The sequence below is a fragment of the Uranotaenia lowii genome, chromosome 2 (assembly GCF_029784155.1).
Source record: "Uranotaenia lowii strain MFRU-FL chromosome 2, ASM2978415v1, whole genome shotgun sequence".
Taxonomy (NCBI): domain Eukaryota; kingdom Metazoa; phylum Arthropoda; class Insecta; order Diptera; family Culicidae; genus Uranotaenia; species Uranotaenia lowii.
Window position 1 is genome coordinate 386,350,716 of NC_073692.1, and position 23,648 is coordinate 386,374,363.

Sequence of the window (23,648 nt, forward strand, 5' to 3'; positions counted from 1 at the left end):
TTTTTTCTAACGTATTTAAACGAAATTTCAATAATAAATAATTCAAGATATTTTTCTAAATTTCCGAGCGGTTTGCGTGGTAAGATGGTAATCGCTAGCCCACTGATGGCATAAGTTCGATTCCCATCTCTAAACTGGATGTAAAATGTTAATCCGTTCATTTTTTTTTATTATGGTATTTTCGTCATTTTTATCATTTTTAACTTGCTGGTCAATTTTCCATTTTGTGACTTTTGAAACTCTGTGTTATTTGTCGATTAAACTAGAGGTGAATTTTTTTTTTTTTAGATATTTAAGGACTACCCTTATGGAAAATTTATTTATTTATTTATTTATTTGCGGGTTTCTTGGCAGTTGGATTAGTCTGAAAACTGTTGTCAAGTTTTACAGATGTGCACGTGAAAACACTTTTCCTTTGGCTTCTTCCTTTGGGTTGCCGGCTAGTGTCTACACTTCACACTTCTACTTTGCTTGGAAAAGGGTTGGATAGGACAGGATAATGAAAGGGTACAAGGATTGCAAATCAATAGAAGGACCCCTAGAGTTCCCCAAATTTATATGGGAATTTTAAAACATGTTAAATGTTATGCGCGGCAGGCTAAAACTGTACCTAGGCCTAATACAAGATTCTCATGATAGTTTGGAGAGTAGTTCAGGCGAAACTGTTGGGTAAAGTTGAATTACTTGATCTCCGTTTTCTTTTTTCATCATTTTTTTTTGAGAAATTTTATCGTTGATGATTTTTTTGTTAATTTTTACTAAAATTGCATAACTACAGGGGCTAAGCAACATGACTTTCCGTACTTTTTCGGTTGTAGTTTTAACACACTTCAATTTTTTTGCTAAATTAGGACTGACCCATTTTGATATAATTCTTGTCAAAGATGTTTCACAAATAACTGAGATAATTTAGCTTATACGAAAAGAAAATATTGTACATACCACAACATTGTACAACTTGTACATATGTATGAAGCTTTTTTTTAAATCGAGAATGAAGATAACTAACGTTTTACTGTCTGTAATTTAAACAAAGTGTTTAATTCGAGAGAATTGTGTTGAAGTTTTAAATTGCTTATTTAATGAATTTACCAAATAAAAAAAAGTCGCAGTAATTTGTTAAACAATTTTGACAGGAATTATATAAAAAAATACTTTTAATCAGTCTTAGAAGAGTTCCAAATTCAGATTTTTTTTTGAAAGATTGTAAAAACAACAACCGAAAAAGTACTGAAAGACATGACGCTTAGCCCCTGTTGTTATGGTATTTCAGTAAAAGTCCTACCGAACAAAATGTCTCAAAATACTCTACAAACTTCAGGCTCGTCAATCGATTGTTACCCGTGGTCTGATCTGGCCCAATTTGTCATGTTGTTTGTTTGTTGTACTAGGTCTATATAGGCAGTGCCAGACGTTTTATGCAATTTCTAAGAAATTTGGTATCAAACAGTCATCAACATGTACATACAAGTTTGGTTTTGAAACTTTGTTGATGGAATTTTCCCCATTAATCCACTGTCACACAGATGTATGTTTATGTGATTGAGTTAAGGTGAAAACGATTATTTAACATTACATAACTTTCATAAAACTTGTTGAATATGAACTACTGCGAAGACGCGCTTACGAGCTGTGTTTTCAAAGCGCTGCCTAAAAGAATCCATTTGCGAGCGTCTGTTTTTGTTACGATGGAAAGGACGGTTTCATAAAACACGCTGAACTTTCCTGTTTACACTAAGAGTACACTCTAAGAGCAACACTGGCGGAGCACACATCACTCATGTAAGTGAGTGTCGAACATTTATTTTTCGGGCAGCATGAGTAGAGTGTGTGCGGTTTGCCGCTCACAAGAGTGTGGGTTCCACACCTCTTTGTGAAGCTTTGCTCTTGCACTTTGAGCGACACCTCAGGAGCCGTCCGAAGCCTGGACACAGTTGAAAGCCAAGGAAAAGTCAACCAGCACCATTACCGTGCAATGATCGTTGTCAAGGTTACTCAGGATATCATGAGACACTTTAGCTAGAGCAGTTGTCGTCTACGATAGCTAGATTGATGCTCAGCAAGAAGAGGAGGAGCGTGTTCATTCAGATGCTCAGTTATTTGTGCAAGTAAAACTTTTTCAAGCAGTTAAGACATGGCTGGCAGTACACTTATTGGTGTGAAGTCTTTGGCAGCATTCGGGTTATTTATTTTTGGAATAGGAGTTGCAACGGCTTTCTTCCATATGGTACAGGTAATATGAAGGGGCAAAGCATTTTAAGGAAATTAACGGGGATGCAGTCTGATCCAGTGGCATTAGAATGAATATCGTACAGATTTTTAGAGATGTCATGAACAGATGTACTTTGGAAGTTAAATTCAATGTTACTGTTGCTTGAGTAATCATCGTCCCTCACGGGTGAATAATAATTATTAAACGATTGTAATAACTGTAGATGTCCAGAGGTGAAAAAGGTATTTAGCTCGTCAACATTGATGTCTTGGCTTAAATTGTTCGTTTTGGAATCGTTATGTATTCCCTTTCTGCGAAGATTACACCATAGCAGTTTGGCTGGTAGATCGACAGAAAAACGCCTATCTGCATAACGTTTTTTCGCTTGGGATATAAGGGTTCTTGCTCTGTCACGAATACGAGTGTAATAAATCCACTGAGGACCTCCTTTCAACCGGTTGGGGTTACGGACGTAAAGGGAATACGCTAAATCCCTGAGCGCAATTGTACGCTCTATCTCGCTCGTGATCCAAGGAGTACGTTTATCGCGGACTGTTATCGTATTTTCAGGAGCATGAGTATCTAGAAGAAATTTCAACTTGGATGTAATGAATGAAGCTTTGTGATCGATATCATTAGTATCGAAAAAAGGTGTTAGGTCGAGTCCTTTAAAGTCCATGTGTAGTTGAGTCGTATCAATTCTTGCTTAACTGCGTATGTGGATGTGATTTAGGTACTCTCACATTGGATATCAAATAGATAATTTCATGATCAGAAATAGAGTTTGCATTTGCAGTTTTAGCTTTAGTTACATGCTGAGGTGAATCAGTGATCATGAGATCGATGGTGGTGGCGCAGTGTTCAGTTATTCTAGTAGAAGATGTGGGTAAGACCGTGAGATTAAATGTAGTATGAATACTGTTAAGAGCATGTAGATTGATAGAAGGTAGGTTCGATGATACATTGATATTGAAATCTCCTTATAAGTAGACTCTATCGAAATTGAATGCTTGCAGATCTGTTAAAACCTGTTCGTAGTGCTGGCAACAAGCGGATTAGATCCACATGGATTATAAATGACAGCCAGGCAGATGTTCAAAGAATTTAGTTTTGTTTGGACAGCTAGAAATTCGAATCTTTGGTTCGGAGGAATAGTGGATCATGAGTGGATTTTAGGATAAGTGTAGCTTTTAAGCATTTTTTAACAGACAGTCCTAATCCTCCGTGCGTCCTTGAACGTCTCTCGTGTTTGGTAGCAAGTGAATAGCGTAAAATGCTATAGGAAGGGAAGGGATACGAATTGGGCCAAGAGGTGCAGATGTTTTTAGCATGGTGTCAGATAACCCAAAGAAATGATACTGTGCTTTATCGAGGAGGAGTTTGCAAATAAAGACAGTTAAAGTTAGACATGCTTAAGAGAAGAGGAAGTCGTCGGTTCGTTAAAGTGTGTAAGGATAACTCCGTATATGTCAGAGTTTTCAGCATCGAAAAATACGGATGAGTCATTAGGACTTTCTTCCGACTTCGAGGTTTCGACTAGTTCTTTTGGATGGTCAGCATTTTTTACCGAGCAGTAGCGTTTATGTCCTAGGAGTTTAACCGAAACATTACCGTTACGTATAAAGATGGATTAAATACGTTTTTGATGTTTGAGTCGCAGAGCAAGATTACGGGTACGGAAAGAAGATGCAGACAGAACTTCATTTAACGTAAAGCGGTAATTGAGAGGTACTCGGTTGTTAAGAGCGGATAATTTCAACTCTTCGAACTTTTTATAATAATGTTTGAGTACTGGTTTGCGTTTATCTTCATTGTCCATAACAACAAGGATAGTAGGACTCAAAAAGCGGTCTGACCAATTCGACGGTCTCACGGGTAAACGAAAACAATTCACTACGTTAATGAAGAGATCAGGAACCCCCAAAATGAGAAAAACTTATTATAATGGAGTTAAAATTTTCCCCAGGGTTGAATGGGATCTTATTCACTACAAGCCTATGGCTATTCACAGTGGTTATGCAAGTGTCAGCAAGTTTTTATCCATTCTCAATGATTCGTTGTTTATCACAAATGTTATTAGAAGATTGGTCTCCGACACACGTTCACTATTGATTCGATTGCTGTCATTTAGCTGGGTTTTCAGGTGAACGCATTGTTTCTTGTTGTTGATGCGGATGGAATCAAGTTCGGTACTTAATTTCTGAACATCAGAGGTGATATCAGCAATACGAGTTTCGAGTTTTACTATAAGTTCCAGATCGACGGTGGAAGTTGGCAAAGCTTTGGGTGTTAAAGTGCCTCAAACACAGCATTTCTCACAGGAGAACTGTAGATTGATCAATTCCGGAAGGAATGCATCACTTATTTCGACGACTTCACTGCTGAGTTTAATGACACATCAGCAACCAAAACAGAGTCAAGTTCCAGAAGTAAGGTTAGGTCCGAATCAACTGAAAATATTCTAGTGAATTTCGCACAAAATGATGAAAGTGCACAAAGTGTTGAAATAACACTTCGCGTTTATAACTTGTTCGTTAAAGCTTCAATCAATTCCAGATATGAAACAAAGTAGACTCCGAACTCAAATATTAATAGACTCCTTGAAAAAGGCACAATAAATGCCGAAACGTCGGATGAAGGAATAAAAATCGTTTTAAGTTTTTTTCTTGATTAAAATCGTCGAAAATTAGTTTTTTTTTTCTTTTTTTTCGGTCGTGGAAATTTTGTAATAACTTTTAAAAAAATTACGAGTTTTCGAAATTCTAACTTTCAGAGAGAGTTGAAGTGATTGAGTGTTTGTTCCAAATCTTCCGATGCGTAGAGTTCAAGTTGTCTAGCGAACATTTTTTCAGTAAGAACATTCAGATCAGGTTAGAGGTGTTGACTTTGATGCAGCGCACGCGTTTTTTCGAAGTCCATAGTGTCAGAAGTGATATAACTGTGCGTTTAAGAGTGTTTTTACAACCACAAGGCGAGACTTGAAAGAAAAATGAAATTTTGTAAGATTTCTGTACTCATTTGAGTGCATGTTTTTGTATTTTGGAAGGCATCTGAGAAACAAATTTTCAAATGGATGTGGAAGCGGACATTATTTGTTATTTTGCTACGATTGAGCGAACGTCATAAAGTTGCATACAGAGGCTTACTGCGATCACTTCAATTGGTTCAATGTTTAAGACGTTGAAAAAGTGAAAAAACATGTGTCCTGAATGAGTTTATGCCCAAAAATGCTCTGAATTTTGAGGGTTAGGCGAAAATTTCAACTGTTTCTGGATACATGGAAAAGTTTAAATGTTTTCCATGGCTTCTCAGTGTATGTGTGGGTGAAACGAGGAAGGGGGTAGATTTGTGTTGGGAAGTGAAGAAGGCAAGTTGAATCGATGTGTGCTTGATGATGTCCCTGGGTCGGCGGAACACATTTGGCACACATTCGAATATATGTGATAACTACGAGCGAATGCAGCAAACTCGGTGAGCCAATTCCAATTTTCCGCCTTTCTGATTCTCGTTTTTTCGTACTAGTGATAGATTTTTACGTGTTTTTCTTAATCTTCAGTTAATTAAATACTTCCAATAAATTTAGATGAATAAAATAGATTTTCAACAGATTTATTATAACTAGTAAGTTTCAATTGAAAAATTCACTTCAAAGTTAACCCACTGAATGTTATCCACAGGATTCCCTCTAATATTTTATTGATAGTTTGAACCGCATTTGACGCTGTAAAATGCGCAATATGTTTTTATCGTTGAATTATTTTGAAACAAGTTTTCCTGGGGGAAGGGGATTTGGGAACACTAATTATGTTTTTTTTGTTCTTCTAATATTTCTTTTCAAGAGCGAGCAAAGGCGCTATATCCAAGGTCAAAGACCAGAAATGATAGTGCGTCGAAATCCAAAACTCTAAGTTACTATTACTAACCACGTTAATACAATACAGATCAAAAAGAAAATTATGGAAATTTGGAAGGAAATATTGGAGTTTTGGATATATGTGCAGAAAAACATCATTTCCATCCACAGAAGGACGAATGCATACGGGCCATCATCAAGGAGCACAGAAAATTTAGCATATGTGCTTCCAACGTTAGAATCTTAGTTTTAAGTAGCCATGGAAACGTATGGTACTGTTGTCCACGTTTCTTCCTCCCTGTGTTCCAGTTGTCTTTGCGTCCAATACTGCACAGTGGGCCCGGCCCATTTAAGATGAGTAGTAAATGTACTTTTACTACTCATCGGGATGCTGACAAGATCTGGCTGTGTATGTATCATAAGCATCAGCATAAGTATAAGCATAAGCAAAAGCATAAGCATAAGCATAAGCATGATTAAATGTATAAGAACATTCAGAAATGTGGGATTAAACGAGATTCCAAGCATTTCTAGTAGCTGTAATGAAATATTGCTGTTTGCACTAAAAATGCTAAAAGTAGTATATAACTCAAATTAATCTGTGTTACTTGGGCGGCTGATTACGTCACATTTGTAGTAAGTTTTAAGTCAATCGTAGCGTTAAGATGGCTTTACGTATTTTGCGTTAAATTCAATCTGTGGGTGCATCATACCTTAGAAATGGCACAATTTTATTCGGCGCTAATTAATAGCGTCCTAAATAATGAGCCGAATGTCAAAAGGATAATAGGAACAGTCAAATCGCCTGCTGACTTTTGGACTCAAGCTGAGCTGCAGCGATTCGAGCTGAATTCGATCTTCTCGCAAAAAGCTGCTAGGGTGACCTTCATCACTTTGGTCTGGTGATTGCTTTATTTACGGCAGCAAATTAGCAAAAGCCATACGTAGCGGACGGGTTTCGGGTGTGAATATATCAATTTTAATTTGGACAGCCGAGAGCAACAAAACGGCATCATCCCATGCTTTCGGCTGGATCAAAAGGCTCGGTTATGTTTTGACTAATGTGACCGAAATAAAAACTAACTGCAGTGGCAATATATCAACGAAAATTGGCAATGTTTTTCTTTTGAAGCTGTCTGGAAAAAAATGCAAATTGGCACTCAGGTGGTCTTTTGTTGTTGTCAGATTTTTTAGAAAAAGTTTTTTATATGCTCAATCGTTTTATCAAACTTTTTCCCAACATCATTTTGAGAGCTTTCGAAGCAGCTTGAAGGTGGATCGTGTTCGTCTAATCGTTTACAAACGTCTGGAATGTATAAGAAGTCCTTTACCTGGGAATCGATTCTTCGAAAAGTGGGCAGCAAAATATTACCGATACCCCCCTAGGAGAGAGTAGTTTTTTACTCACCAACAAACGAGCTGTTTTATGTGATACATGGCGACCATCAAAAAACATTCTTGCTATTTGAAAGCTCCGATTTGGCAACAATCTTGAAACATACACGGACACATTGGACCAGTTTATCAGCATGGTGCGACCAACAAAAGAGGAAGAAGCATCTGGTGCATCATTTTGGCAGCATACTGGCAGCGAAGCGAGCAATCATTAGCATATATCCGTCAGCATAGGGAACACTTCTACGTAGATCTGACCAAGTCAGGTGCGGGGACGACCGATCAGATATTGTCACGACGGCGGCGCGGTGAGGTGCAACTTTTAGTCTTTTCGGCTGGGGGTTTCTCCGATGGCGATTTCGGATTATCATAAACCTCCGATAAATATGGGAATTATCGAGTAGACCAACGATGGGCAAACGATGTGAATCGGCTGATAAGGGTGGCTTTTTTGTGAGTCTTATTGTTCGATTTTTTTTTGTATGCTTCCGAAGATTGCGAAAATAAGACACGTAACAAGTTAATGATCATCCGCGGAAACTATCGTCAATCGGACGCAGAAGTGAAGGACGGAAGCTTAGCCGATCATATCTAGCCAGATATGTTGGCTTACGTTTCTACCGGATGAAGGAGCTTGACGTTTTTAATATGATACTGGCATAGATTTATCTTAGAAAGAATGAAGTTGTTCTAACGATATTTTGGCAAAAAGCATCTAATTTTTTATTAAGGACAACATAATAAGCTTTATGTTTGCCATTCGACCATGACTCTCAATGGAAATTAAGCGTAGTCACATTGTCAGAAAACAAGCTAAGTAGACAAACTTATAATAAAAACATCTGTCAAAAGTTTGGCTTACAAATGGCTCATTTCGACGGAACTCGGAACAGTAGATCAAGCCGTATCGAAAGGGGTTATATCCGAAAGATTTGTGTGTTTTTTAGTTCAGCGAATAGATCTTGGATTTTGCTTTCTAATGATGATTTGTAGAATATTTTAGAGTAAATCCTTATTACTCTTGAGCTGTTTTACTGAAGAAAGAATTCTGATCTTGAGTGGAACTAAAATATGATCTTGAGCGAAACCATGGTGTACCATCAACATCTTTAACTGCTGTCATTCCTATTATTGAAGGTTTCAATTAAATTTCATCTTTAAAGATTTTGGAGTTCAAAAATAAATGTTTTTACGTAAATAACAGAACTTTGCCTTCCAAAGTTGTTCGCAAAATATCCGTTAAAATTAATTTCTTACTTCAAAAAAGATATTCAATTTTCAATTCGGTTCTTATTTTGAAAGAATAGATTCATACTTTTTCACAATCGATCATACTGAATTATAACATAGTAAGAAATCTGAAATTTATATGGGCCTAAAAGATTCTAATTTTTGAAATCCATTCAAAATTCAAAAATGCTATGAAATCTGTGAATGCCTATTTCAAAATTCTGTGTCCCGTGACACAGATTCTGTGATAAAAACTGATAAAAATTCTGTAAAATTACTGATTTTTCTGTGATTTAGGCAACCTAAACAACTCATTCATAGAATAGAGTTCATAATAAATTCCAGTTTCTTATGAATCACGATAAAAATTATGTATATTAAAAAATATGGAAACATTACGTATTAAGCTCAATTGTAAAAACAATTATTTCTTGATCCGATTTCCTTGAATTCAATTACCACAAAGTGTTAACATCAATTACAAAGAAATCGGATAGGTTTTCAATACTAATAAAAAAGCTGACCCGATGTGCTTTGCTAAACTTTTTGTAGAATTGCTGAAATTTGTGTTAAAAACAATTTGAATTTGTTTTAATTATTATATTGCTTTCAATTGGAATCTTAACATCAAAATCAACCAAATGAAGGCTGTTTTTTAAAGTTCGAATGGTAATAGCAATTAAGATTGACTGTTATTCTGAAATTATGGTTCTACCTTTATTTGCTTCATAATTTCTCGAATTATTCCGAAAAATATGTATGAAAGCCTTCCTCCTCCTTCCCGTTTTCCCTCTGAAAGAAAGAATCAAATTTTTTGTGTGCCTGGTTTGAAACGCTGTGACAAAAATTATAGTAACTTAATTTTACATCTTTTCTGTCCCTTAAGCTGATATAATAAAATAAATACAAATTTGATGCATACATTCAGGGGTAAAAACTGCCTGTGAGGCATAAGATGAGGCAGCGCACTTAGCGGTTTATTTTGGAAGCTAGTTGTTAGTATTTTACTTTTAAAACTACGTGATTAATTGATATTTTGATGGAAAACTTGTTAAAAAAAAGTCGAATATTGCTTTTTTATGGATTTTTTAATCATTTTAGTCATTAAAAATCAGTTCATAACAGTCAAGGGTTACATAAATTGACGTTCAAAGTCAGCATAGATTGGTTAAAAATTGCAGCAGGAATGCGTATATTTTTTAAGCTTCTAATAACATTATTTCATTTTATCAGTTTTAGTACAAATTACAAAGCTTGTATGAAAAAAAAATTTGAAAGATGTTTTTTTAACATTTCGATAAGATTCATGAATAATCATTGTCTTGCTCTTAGGAAAAGTAAATGGTTCCGCTCACGATCAGTTTTCGACAAGTTCCGCTCAAGATCATATACCCTATACTTTTTTTTTTAAATAAATTGCATTGCCACTTCCCAAATTGGTTAAAAATAGTTCGTTACCCTACTAAATTAGATCTTATCTTTATATTATTGTGTTTTTCTCTTTTGATCGGGCATCGATTTCAAAATTTGCAAACATTAAAGGATCTCCCTTTTAAAGATCCTGCACGCCACATTTAATGGAAATTACAGTACAAATGCTGTAGAATCCAAGATATTTAAAATTAAGGTCTCTTGTTAAAAAAAAAAGAAATCCCCTTATGAGTGTACTTTTTTATGGATTTTAACGCATCAAACGCGATAAGACTAAGTCGATTTAGGATCATTTTCGAAGTTCTCTCTCTAACATTCTGCAAAAAATTATGTAGGAGTTTTGAATCAAACGAAACTTTTAAGACCTCAGTGTTTCGACATGAAACCAAAACGACTCAGTCCATGTTAAATCTGCACACGGATTTCCCGAGATAAGTCTAACCATTATTGTTTTATGAAAGTTTAGCAATGTATCGCACTGTTATCCCTGTTTTGGAGACACTCTTAGAAACACATGAAATATTTCATTTCAAAACGATGCTCAAAGATTTGTCAGAGCTTGGATCAAACATCATCCTAAAAATGTTTTTTTTTTTACACAGTTTCTTTTCTGTTTGCTTCAACTATGGTTGTCTGTTTTATGATAGCACTCCATGCTGTAATAAAAGGTCAACATAAAACCAAGAGATGAAGTTAAATCATGAAAAAAGAGAGTTTTTGATGCTTTTTGATATAAACGCCAAACGAACCTGTCCTGTGATAAAACTCCGATAAATTTTGTTAAAGAGAGCATAGTTATTGAGAGAATTCGTGTATTTGTTTTCCCTTTGAGAGAAACGTCATGGAACGGAGGGTTGCAGTAGAGAGACAATTTTTGCATTTAAAATGGTAATAATCAAAATTCCTCTACCGCTTCACAGTTTGCCATAGTTTGTAACAATTTGCACATTTTTTTCTCTCTCTGAGCACTGATTTCTCTCATTTAAACTCAAATTTACGCACAATTGGCCACAATTTATCACAATTTCAATCATGGGATGCACAGTTTGCGAGATCTTTAACGTATCATCTCCCTTTATCTCAGTCCCCCGCTATTAGGATATATTGACAGTTCTACACGAACACCACCTTAGCAGGAGGCCTCAGCCCTAACCTCAAACCATGGGAGAATAGACTCGATTTTTGAGAAGGGCGCATGATATACGCGATTTTCCGATACTAATATCGACAAATTCGTCCTGTCGAAAAGCGATACTCAGATGTTCGTGTTTTGATTTTTTGGGTGTTCAGGGCTGCCAAGTGCATTGATATTTGGAAAATGATTACCTTTTTTCAATTGCATTGTTATTGAAAAACATATTCATCAGTACTGAGAATTAGCAACTTTCCCGTCGATTTCTATTCGAATGTGAAATAAAACGCATCATTTATCTACATGAAATAACAACTTACTGTATCGCACACTTGAACGATGTAGCGAATTATGTTGATATGTTTTAAATAATCAGAGCATGTAGGCGATTATTTTCAAAGTCAACATAGACGGGGCTTTCATTAATTTACTTGTTTGTAACAGTGAATGACTTTGTATTCGTTTAAAAGTTAGAAACAACTCTTTTTTAACCTACCAAGCAGTACACAAAAATATACTTCAGATGTTTTGAATTCACCTTGAAAATTCATTAGCAAAAGATGGCTTATCTTCATCCATTCAGGAGCGCTCCGTCATTAATTCAAATGTTAAGCTGTTGATAGTAATAAATTTAATCAACTCAGAAATATTATAATCAGTTTGAAACAAACATATACTAATTTTAGTAACGAACCTAGCATCACTGGTGAGGCCGCCAGAAAATCAAAATTTAAGGTTATGGCTGAGGCCAATTTTCGCCAATACTATCGTCCGTATATACCCTTATTGAAGCTGTTATCGATTTTCAAAGAAATCTATATTGTCCAGCCAGAAAGAGGTTTTACTAGGCCACCCAGCTTTGAGTCCACACTAAATTGCCCGTGAGCTGCGTGAAATTGATGGATCAAAGCAAATAATAAATCCCAAAACCATTTACAGCATGACATGTTATTCAAATCGTCAGGATATATGTATGTAGATCGGCTTCCCACCCATTCCTGCACGCTGCTTATCAATGTCCCAATAAATTGTGTCAACTGCCACGGTATTTTTCCCAGAAAACGAATTGTCATGCTCATGCTGTTGTCGTCAGCTGGTTTGGAATTGCAATATTTATTACCTGACACACTCCAGCAGCACTGTCACAAGGCGAAGACAATGTGTGCAGTGCCATACTGTGTGTACTATTTTGTGTATGTCTAGTGTTTGTTCTCTAGTCAATAACTAGCCACTACTGGATGACAGGACCAAATTGCCACCCACTCGCTTGCTATCAAGTGCTCGACTGAGATACGGACTCTAACATTCGATTCCTTCGTAATTTAGTGTATCACAGAGTGCGGCACCCAGGCAGGACAGGAGTCAACCCGATGACAACCCGGGTGGTAAACTTGAACATTTAAATTGAACCTGTCACCGGGCGATCGAAGAAGTTTTTGTTCGTTTACTGAGTACAGGATGACAGATTTACGACTCGGTTGTCCGTTTTAGTTGTTCGATTGCTTACTGTGTGGAAGGATCGTGGGGAAAGTGATGGGAATTTTGCGGCTTCACACTTAGTGAACGACTAGTGGTTCGGCTACTAGAAACTTCCGAGATGGTAAATCAATTTATTCGCATTAGAATTAAATTATTGAACAAGCAATGGAGCTGTTATAGCCATTATATTGGTGGCAGCTTTTAGATCGTACATATAAATCATGGAACTTGACGTAGTCGTACAATCGGATTATCACTTTAACATAAAGGTTTTGGTGACTAATGGTACTTTTGTGTTCCACGACGGACGGTTTGCCATCCCTGAGCCGGTTAAAATTCCTTCGGCAAGTTTTCCGCATCGGAAAAGGTCGCACCAATCAAAAGCCAGGCATAAATCACAGAGCACCAGATCACCACAAAAAAAAACCTGATAACTTACCATAATTAAAAGCTTCTCGTCACAGTCGTTTAGCGCAATCCCAACCCACGGCTGCCGATTAATCATTCTAACACTTTTCCGCAAGGTTTAATCTCACTCGCCCAGCGCGCTCATCTAGCGGCAAGAAAGATACCAACCCACATGATCGATTACGCTCCGGACGTGTATCGTGCAGTACATCAGCATCAGTAAATGACTTCATCTTGTCATCTACTCAGAAGCGGGGTACAGCATTGCTCAAAAATGTTATTCACTGTACCTACTTAGAAACACTTTTGAAAATTTCAGCTCGTTCATAGAACAAAAATCATTTTCTCGATGCACACTGTAAATGTTACTTTAACATCCTTTCACATTTCGAAGGCAAGAGCTTGGGATGTCGACGCATCATGTTTCAGGTGGGTAAAGGAACTGATGTCATTCACATACAGCTTCTAGCATAATTTAGATGAGATTTATATATCATACCTCATTTGGGCCGATTAGAATCCAGTTGAGATTGTCAGAGGTTGGCTTAGCCATTCCAAATTGAAATGGATACAATTTGACATCCGTGAGTTGATCGAGTAAGCTTACTCTTCAAAAATTGTAATACTATCTTTCAAGAAAAGTTTTATGAACCTGTTATTAGTATATGAACATAAAAGTTTAAATGTTTTGTTGACTTAAGAATTGTGACCAGACATTCAGGCTTCAATTCCGAACTATTTTCGAATCCTTTTTTCTATTTAGATTAAATATACGTACGCTAATCTGTAGTTATGACTTTCAAGATACATAAAAAGAAGACTGATTTGCCTTAATTTCTATTTTATTTAAAGAAACTGAACGTACGGAACAAGATTCGCAAAGCTTTTTTTTTATAAATAACACTGTAAATAACCAGCGTTGTCAAAATCAAAGAAAAATCTAAAATTTTACAGAATTTTGGGCAAATTTTCTTCACAGAATCTGTAACAGAGGTCACAGAATTTTGAAAATTTTCACAGGTTTCACAGAATTCTAAAATTTCAATCATATTTTTGAATTTTTTTTTTTTTTGATCCATCAAATGTTTTAGCTTAGTGATTTTCAATAGATCTTTAACAAAAAAAAAATTGAAGATGTCATTTATAAACTAACACTGATCACTAGGGTCGCCCTTGTTTTTAAACTGTCTGGAATTCTTGCGCCCACCCGCTCATCTCCCGGAAGCTAAAATTCCATGAAAGTTTAGAAATGAGGGCAATCCTAGCGATCAGTGTAAATGTATCAAAATGCTAAGTTTCTTCATGCTTAGGGGGAAGTGTTCCTAAATGCGCATGTGGGGTAATATGCGCATACAGCCGATTGGCGATATGGCTGGATATTCAACGTATCTAATCAGTGTAGTTTGAGAATAGTATGCTTTTGAAACATGGCATGAAGAAATTTGATTGTTATATAAAGCCAAAAAAATTTAAAAATTTAAACAATATTTCTGTCAGTTTTGTTATAATATATTGCATGCGTACAGCTTCTGTGAACAAAAATTTTAATGGGTTTTCTTTGTTATTCATCTGGAAATCGGAAATTCAACAAATTGAAGCTTTTGGCAAGGTTGTAAATGATAAGATATTGGAATAAGAGACAAGTTCTGAATGCCCATATCAAGGCAGGTTAAATGCCTATATCAAGAAAAATAGATTAGTCTTATAAATTATTTACTTTTTATCATATAAACATTAAATCTACGCTCAAATCACGATCTTACAGCGAAAAAAGAAGAACTTAATACGATAAAAATACGATATGAACAAAATATTACCATGAAATATGGCTATATGGCATACCTAACTTTGTTTCATGCAAAAGAACTAGTAATGTAAAAAGTTTCACAAAAATTTCAGTCATGGCGTATGCTTAACCCTTCGTTTCATAAAGTAACAAATTTGCAACAATTATCTATTGTATAAAAAAAGTGAAAAATCGTATTTTATTTTAATTTTTTTTTCTTGATGTACTCATCATTTCCAACTGTTAAAAATGATTTTTAAGGAAAAATTATAAAAATCATGAAATGAAGGGTTAACAGGTCTACCATTTTCAATTAAATAATATCAAAATATTGCAAGTGTTAATGAAATATAGCTGAAAACATAAATATGCGCTATTTTGACTTCTTTTATTATAAAATCATTTTCAAAAAACTGTAAGAGTTATTAACAGAAAAATTGCTCTAACGTTTATAAAACATTTGTCCGCTCATGTGTATATAGTTTTCAGACTCCTGTCTATTGGAATATGGGAGAAAATGAGTGCTTTCCTTAATATGCGCATATAGCCCGCCTCTCCCCTACATGCCGAATGATATGGCTCAAACAAGGCAACGTTTTTGTTCAGACTGTTTTTCGTTGCGACTTGAAATATTTCCAACAATTGGGAATGTCAGTAGCATTGCAAACTTGTGGGCCAAAGTGTTTTAGGGGCCGTTCACTAATAACGTAAGCACGATTTTGGAATTTTTTTTAAAGTAAAACTTAAAAACTGTATTTGAAAAGCACAATCTATATAAAAAATAAACAGATGAAATCTCATAAACGATTAAAGAAAACATTACCCAAAACGTAGCATGTTCGGGGTAACAATAATCTTCAATAGATTTCCACAACTAAATAAACAATATAAAATCAAAATTCCGATTTAAAAAAAGTGAAGATTGGATAAAGTCATTTTCGAAATATAATGGATTCAAATCGTGGTGTCACAAAGGGCCATTTTCCTTTTTGTTTCTATAAATTTCTCAATTAAAAAGATTGGTATAATGGAAAGCGAAAAGCTACGTTCTTTGTAAATAATGTGATTTAATGTTTATGGTAGCATGTTAGTTTGAATTTATTCTCTATAAATTTTATAAAACCAGATTTTTTTTTAATTCAAAGACATTAAAAGATAAATAATTAACATCAAAAATAATCAACAAATAGGTAGTGGAAAAAAATTAGAGTTATATGGTTTCGTATGGCTGTGACGAAATATCAATTTAACATTTCTTACGTAAGAATTCTGAAAACCCCACCTCCCTACCCCCCTAGTAAGAGATCGTAACAAAAATGGAAAAGTAACGATCCTTTAGGGTCTATAGAAATAAGCTTCCTACGATTCAAAACGCTTTTTGATCTCAATGTATGTACCTTAGTACCCATGTTGTTTATCTAAAGGTGGGGACAAGACTACTCTTGCACGAGTTTGAGAATAAGTTTTTTCAATGTTTTGATTGCTACGTCACAAACGATCATGAGCGTCTCGACGATGCAGTCGTCATTCATCGACGACAAGTCGCGACATGCAAAGTTTCATGTTATTAAGAAAATCACAATCAAAGCACCCTTTTATTCACGCTTTTTCTTCCTGACGCGTACGGCGACGCTATGAGTTCTAAATAATAAACAACTTTATTTGCGTTCCAAACATTCCTCCTAATAAGTTTCTATGGCTACACTTGGACGCCTAATACTTGGCTCCGTGATGACGTCGCGTTACGTCACAATCGTTCATAAACAACTGTATGGGTACAACGAACTAATACTAATATTTTTGGTTGTCCCCACCTTTAAACTAAATCAACCTGTAGTTAACAAAACCTGTTATTTTAAATTGATTTCCTTAAAAATTAACGAAAATCATTTTTTGTTACAGGACATTTGCGTAATTTTACAGGACATAATTTTTGCTGTGTACTTTTAGCAACTGAGCAAGCTAATTCGCTTACTACCTTCAAGATCACACTGAACCGAGCCAACTAGAGAGAAACTTACCTATATTTTATTAACATTCCAAAAGTTTTTTTTAACGCAAGTGTTTTCCTTAACCTGAATTAATAGTTTTTTGTAACTGATAGGCTACTTTTAATTTAATAAATTAAAAATTACAAATAAATTTTTTTTCATATCCAAAATGACGGCTTCCACATAAGTTTTCAAAGCTGTAAGCAACATTAAAAAATTAAATAAAACTAGGGAAAATAAGTCAAACAAAGGTTTTTTACAAAAAAAAACAAAAAAGAGCACAAGCTTGCAGTTCTATACGTATTTAATTACTTTTGGTATAGATATTGCAACAATTTAAGATATTTAGTCATAAGTGTAAAGCTTCCAATCCTGCATAAATATATTACTCCAATCCACGCTACTTTAAAAACATTATTTTTAGAATCGATTTTAATTGTCTGCAATAAACTTTCGAACCAAAATACATTATAATTTTGAGTTAAGATTCCAAGCATAGATTTTTTTGCGGACATCATATTCAATATGTCATATCCAATTATCATCAAACACATGTCAAAACGATGATGTTGTATGAAGAGGGAGAACCCGATTTCGATTTTATTCAAAACGAATCTAACAGATCGTGTAGGTATTATTCAATTAACGATTTACATTTGCGAAATCACCGTTAAATTTGCATAGTTTTGACCACGCGGTTGTCCGAACGAAATCAAACCCATGGACTCTACCCGATCAGTATTCCTGCCGGCGTCCAGTGGCGCCATCATTCATCGACTCCATCTATTGGCCATTCATCGGGCGGTAATCGTCTTCTCATTTTTAGCGCCACAACCACCAGTAGTCCTTTCTCAAGTGTCATACCATTCGTATGGGACCATGTTGTGGTACGTGACGAAAATCGCAACCCGTTCCGTGTTCCTTGATGCCACCATAAATCAGAAATATTCGGCCTGTTGGTTGCTGACCATTCTTGTCGGCTTGTTTGATTTCGTAGTTTTCTTTTTTTTGCTTTCCTTAAGCCACATTCAAAACCCGCCACAGAAGGAGCGAATGACATTATTGGCAATTTGCGAACGGGACAAATTCACAAATATACTTTTTTATGAGACGTTTTGTCGGTTTTTATCTGCTTAACTATCGCGGTGGTAACAATCAGTGGTCAAAAATTGCCTTGAGGTGATTTTCTGGTCGGCAAATCGGTGCAGACTTTTCACCGAGACGGCTCAGCCGAAACAATAATCGTTTTAATTTGGTTGAATGGGTGTTCTTGTTTTCCTGGTTTTTCGAATTGCGACACTGTCAACAATGGCGCCGTGTCGGTTTGTTGTCGCCTTTCACAATTACCGGGCATGGATGGGACTCGCGAATTTGCCTACCGGCAACCATCCTCCCTATTTAGTTTACAATACTACAGGGTTTGCACGGGAAGGATTTTTTTTCTGTTCGGCCTTCATTCAGACCTAAAGGGTGATACGGTCAATTTTTGGTCAAGGGAAAACGCGTGTAAATCGGTGAAATCGTTTATTTAAAAAATCAAATTAAGTTTCTTTTTCAAGTTTAATTAGTATAAAATTCAGGAAAAATATTCAGTTAGGCTTCCGCTTTTGCAAATCCGAATTGCCGGGTCTTACGCTTTACCCCTGCCGTCAGATTTGGTACAGCCACCTTGTCCACCTTCTTCGCCGCAGAAAGCCAGTTTGCCTTGAACTGCTGCTCGTCCTTAGCAGTTTTTTTGTTCTTCTTTAGGTTCCGCTTGACGATAGCCCAGTATTTCTCAATTGGGCGGAGCTCTGGCGTGTTGGGAGGGTTCTTGTCCTTTGGAACCACCTGCACGTTGTTGGCGGCGTACCACTCCATGGCCTTTTTACCGTAATGGCAAGATGCCAAATCCGGCCAAAACAGTACGGAACAACCGTGTTTCTTCAGGAAAGGCAGCAGACGTTTATTCAAACACTCTTTCACATAAATTTCTTGGTTGACAGTCCCAGAAGCTATGAAAATGCTTCTTTTCAAGCCACAGGTACAGATGGCTTGCCAAACCAGATATTTCTTCGCGAACTTTGACAGTTTCATGTGCTTGAAAATATCTGCTACCTTTCCCCTTCCTTTTGCCGTATAAAACTCCTGTCCCGGAAGCTGCTTGTAGTCGGCTTTGACGTAGGTTTCGTCGTCCATTACCACGCAGTCAAACTTCGTCAGCGTCGTCGTGTACAGTCTTTGGCCGTCGTATTTTGTTTATCATCGCGATTTAGAGTCACTACCTTCTTGTAAGTCGATAGTCCGGCTCGTTTTTTGGCTCGATGCACGGTTGTAGACGATACACCCAGCTTATTTGCGGCATCTCGTAGACAGAGGTTAAGGTTTCGCTTGAAACTACCGGCAACTCTCTTTGTCGTCTCAGCGGCTTCCGGTTTTCGATTTTCCCCCGATGCAGACTTCCTGGCTGTCCACAAACGTTCCCCAAACACTTTAATTACATTTGTAACGGTTGATTTGGCAACTTTTAGCGATTTTGCCAGCTTTGCGTGCGAGTAGCTCGGATTTTCGCGATGCGCGAGCAAAATTTGATACGCTGTTCTTCTTCCTTGGACGGCATTTTGACAACTGAAAAGTGAATTCCAAAAGCAAAATAGGAGCAACATTCTACACACACACACACCTTCAAAATTAGGGGTGTTCAGGTTTTTTAAATGCAAAATTGAAAGAAATACGTCAAGTTGATATTGACCAAATTTTGACCACCCTTTGACCACCCTTTATGCCTTCTAGAAACTTTAGAATGAGCAACTGTCGATTGAAAAATACTCAGCATCTCAACAGATCATAAAAACTGTAAAAAGTGGATTTCAGGTGAAGAAGACTGCGCCTAAAAAAAGGGATTCTGAAAACCACACTGTATCGCTTCTGGACTCAAACCAGTTTGTTCCATTTTGGTTCAAAAACATTCTCAAATACTTAACTCACAAAAATATTTACTTTTACAGCAATTTTTCCGGCAAAATATACCTTTTTTTTTGCACAGTGTCCGTTTTACCCGACCTTTTTTGAAAATTGTAATTTGTATGCATATTTTAGATTGCTATAAAACAGTTAGGAAATTTACTAATACCAATGATTAATGTGATAACCTAAACTGCACGAAGATTCGATGAAAAAAAGCAACGTCTGATTCTCTATTGCAATTAGACCTTAGGGAGTCCATCTTACCAGACTTTCCCTTATATATTTCCTAATATGTCTGAACACGATATCGACTTCAGTATGAGCTGCGAGCCTACTTGGTTGAATAATTCTACCATTTCGACTTCTCCTTTATTAAATCTACTAAATTGGATGATGCTGAAAGCATTTTTTCAATCAAAAATCAGTTAATCTTTTAAACGGAGGTCATGAAAAATTGTCGTGAAGTGAAATTCAATTAAGAATTCAATAAAAAAAATGTGATTTTAGGTTTATCAAATACTAAACAAAATTTCTTTTTTTTTCTTCCCATTGCAGGAGGCGCACTGGACCCTGGCATCGATCTGCTCGACGCGCTAAGTTTTCACACAAATATGTCCCAATACCAGGGAGTTACCGTCACACAGGAATACCAACATCAAAGGGTATTCCATTTGTCAGGTTAGCATCCGATCATTTCCTATATTAAAGTTTATTATACATATTTATGGTAAACATTAGTTTTAAGGCACTGTTGTAATGAACTTTATTGAAATGCGTATGAACTTTATTGAAATATCTGTGATCTCAAGAATTATTATATTGAAATGTCTGTATCCTGGAAAAAGTTGTTAATAGGGTTTAAATTATTCATCAGTTTCTCGAAGCTACTGATTGCAGCTTATTTACGCTATAGGCTAGTAACGGGTTGCTTTATCGATGTTCTTAATACGAAGACATTAGGCCAAGATTAGCTCCATTCAGAAGCTCTCTGTGGCTCTCAAAGAGCTCTTAATTAGTCAGTCATTGGAGGAATAATGAGTGAACGAAAACTTTAAGATGAGACCATTAATCAGAATGGAGAGAAAATAAAGTGGCTAAATCTTATCGTTGTTCATGTTTGTTAAATCTGGACCTAGAAATTTGTCTCACGTAATTTGGTTTCAATCTAAAATCAATTTAAAATAACCATCACAAAATCAAACATTCAAAACCAATCCTTTAACTCAAAAGTCTACAGTCTAAGTGATTTCCGGGGCACACCACCAGGGCAAACAGGGAAACGATCCAGACCCATCCTTCGAATCCTAATTTCCTGAGCTTATGAATGAACCAGAATCCACCGGGGAAACCACCCGAAACCCAACCCCTCGAAAAACATTAGCGCCACATACTCAGTTGGTTTTTATGAATGCCAGGCATGAAACCGTCATTCCACCCGGGAAAATCCGTCACGGGAATGGGTGGCGCGCGAAAAAAAATCGCGCTGGAACTCCGGGTCTAGACGCCGCCGTAAGTCCGGGATCACGAAACTCGTCTAGACTTTGCCGCCATCAGGCTGTGGCTGACTGACAGGGAGTGTGTAAGAGAATTTTGTTTGTCCAGCCACATCACGAGGACGCTCCCACTAGACAAACTAGCTCACTTTCTAGGCAGGAGCACGCCTAAATTAAACAAACCGAGAGCTAGTTCAGAATGTCAATCATCATCTGGCTAGGCGCTACAAATTTCCATGTAGTTTTCCGGCCTTTCCTGGAAGAAGATGGGATCGGGGCTTGACTGGCGAATCACTTAAGCCCAATTTCCCCGAGGAATTTGTGTGGCGGGAAAATTGATACCGAGAGACGGCGACGGGAGTCACTGGATGTGCTTTTCCCAGCCGAATGGGCAACGGGAAAAAAGGAAGTGGTCTAACGGGAAAATGGTGTGACCTTCACAAGTGGTATCTGGCTTGACTGGACCACAAACGGGGGGTTTGAGTTGGCGGAACCGGGAAAGCGAAAGTGCGCTAGTGGAATTGACACTACAGTGGTCGTGGGAGGGGGAGCTGTCTTTTTTGGATACTTTGTTTGGGTTTTTCTTTCTCTTGGTTAGTATTAATCACACTGAAAGCTGAGGTTGTCAGCAGAGCTTGGTCCAAACCGCTCTTGAGATGATTTATTATGCAGCATCGGGAATAGGTACTTAGACTAATTTGTCGAATGGACTACTCGAAAATTCAAACGTTAGCAGTGAATTATTGTCTACTGGAAAAAGAAAAAAAGCAAACATTTAGTCTAGTATCTACTTAGTATGTTAGTTCACTGATTATGAATCACGAGCTTTTAAAGGGTTTCAGAACTTATTTAGATTAAGTTTTATGCACTTATCTAAATTTGCAAATCCAAATAGATTTTTTACTAGCAGGTCTATTTTCAAGAAACCAGGGGTTGAGTTAAAAAATGGATAAAAATCTACAGAAAAATGGGTAGATATATATAGTTTGGACAAAGCTGGTTTCTCTCAAATATTCAAATTAAAGTTTTTGAATCATGAATCAATCTTCTCATAAACTACTATGAACTTTACACGCTGAGCTTAGCTTAGCTTGAATGACTACTCACATAAACCTGAATCATTGAACCCGAAATGCGCTATTATCTTACAATTTTTGAAAAAAAAATTTTACAGAAAAACTTTGTTCCTTTCAATAATCAAATAATAATATCATTGTTGACTTTCACTTTTCTACAATAAATGCATTACGAAAACCATGATCGCAAGCGTGGCTTTGTAGAAATAATTTCCACATTGTCAATGGTAGCTACTCAGGGATTGACCGACGTCATAAATTGTGCACAGAGGTCAAAAGAATGTTACTTGGAATAAGAAGCTCATTCTCATTATACAAAACTGATGCTCTCTCTCTTTAAACATCAATAACGGCCCCGGCCACGTCCTAGTTGTCAATTAATTGTTAGGAAAAATAGAGAAATGGATAAAAGATAAACTTTGCGCTTTAGGACCAAGGTGCATCCTAGCAAACAATTTTGTTTTGAAGGGTGGGTGGAAGGATATAATCAGCAAACACCTTTGACCAGTGCAATCTTTTTTTTTTCAATCATATGTACTCGAAACAACGACTTGTACAACTTAGTGGAAAAAATACAAAATATGGGAATGTGGTAGCAAAAAGCAAATCTTTCAACAACCGACTAAAGTCTTTTGGAGTAGAATAAAATCTGTAAAAAATGCTTGAACAGGATATTTGAGAGTGGGAACTGAACACAAAATTTTAACTAAAAAAGTTTGAGGAAATTCAGCAATTTCTATAACTACTGATTAGAATTTGTGCTTCCCTTGTTTTTCTTTGTATGAAGGACATTCTACTTCTTAAGAACTTCTTATTTATTTATTTACATAGTATTCCGTCTTACGACATAACTTGACGAACATAATTCCTAAAATTCACTCGGTTCATAGCAACCGTTCTCCAATTTCTCGGGCACCCCACGTTCGCCAGATCACGCTCCACTTGGTCTAACCACCTCGCTCGTTGCGCCCCCGCTCGTCTTGTTCCTACCGGATTCGTAGCGAACACCTGTTTTGCAGGACAGTCGTCCGGCATTCTCGCAACATGTCCCGCCCAGCGTATCCGGCCAGCCTTCACCACCTTCTGGATACTGGGTTCGCCGTAGAGGCGCGCGAGCTCGTGGTTCATCCTTCTAAAATTCATTAAAAAAAAATGTTGAAAACCTTGACAGCTTCTGACCATTACTATGTTTGTTCAGTCCTGCTTAGTCGGAAGC

The 23,648-nt window shown here is 36.6% G+C and overlaps 1 protein-coding gene across 4 annotated transcripts in view; it reads left to right on the forward strand.

Annotated features, from left to right (window-relative positions):
* The first annotated feature begins 2,137 nt into the window (after nucleotides 1-2,137).
* LOC129749780 (protein kinase C-binding protein NELL1-like) overlaps nucleotides 2,138-23,648 on the forward strand; it is a 148,411-nt gene continuing 126,900 nt past the window's right edge. For 3 of the 4 annotated variants that reach the window (XM_055744855.1, XM_055744856.1, XM_055744862.1), the window contains exon 1: nucleotides 20,419-20,541. In XM_055744855.1, the coding sequence (XP_055600830.1) occupies nucleotides 20,475-20,541 (67 nt within the window). In that variant the 5' untranslated portion in view covers nucleotides 20,419-20,474. Of the gene's footprint in view, nucleotides 2,234-20,418; nucleotides 20,542-23,648 lie in introns of those variants that run through there. The other variant, XM_055744861.1, reaches the window with a different exon arrangement.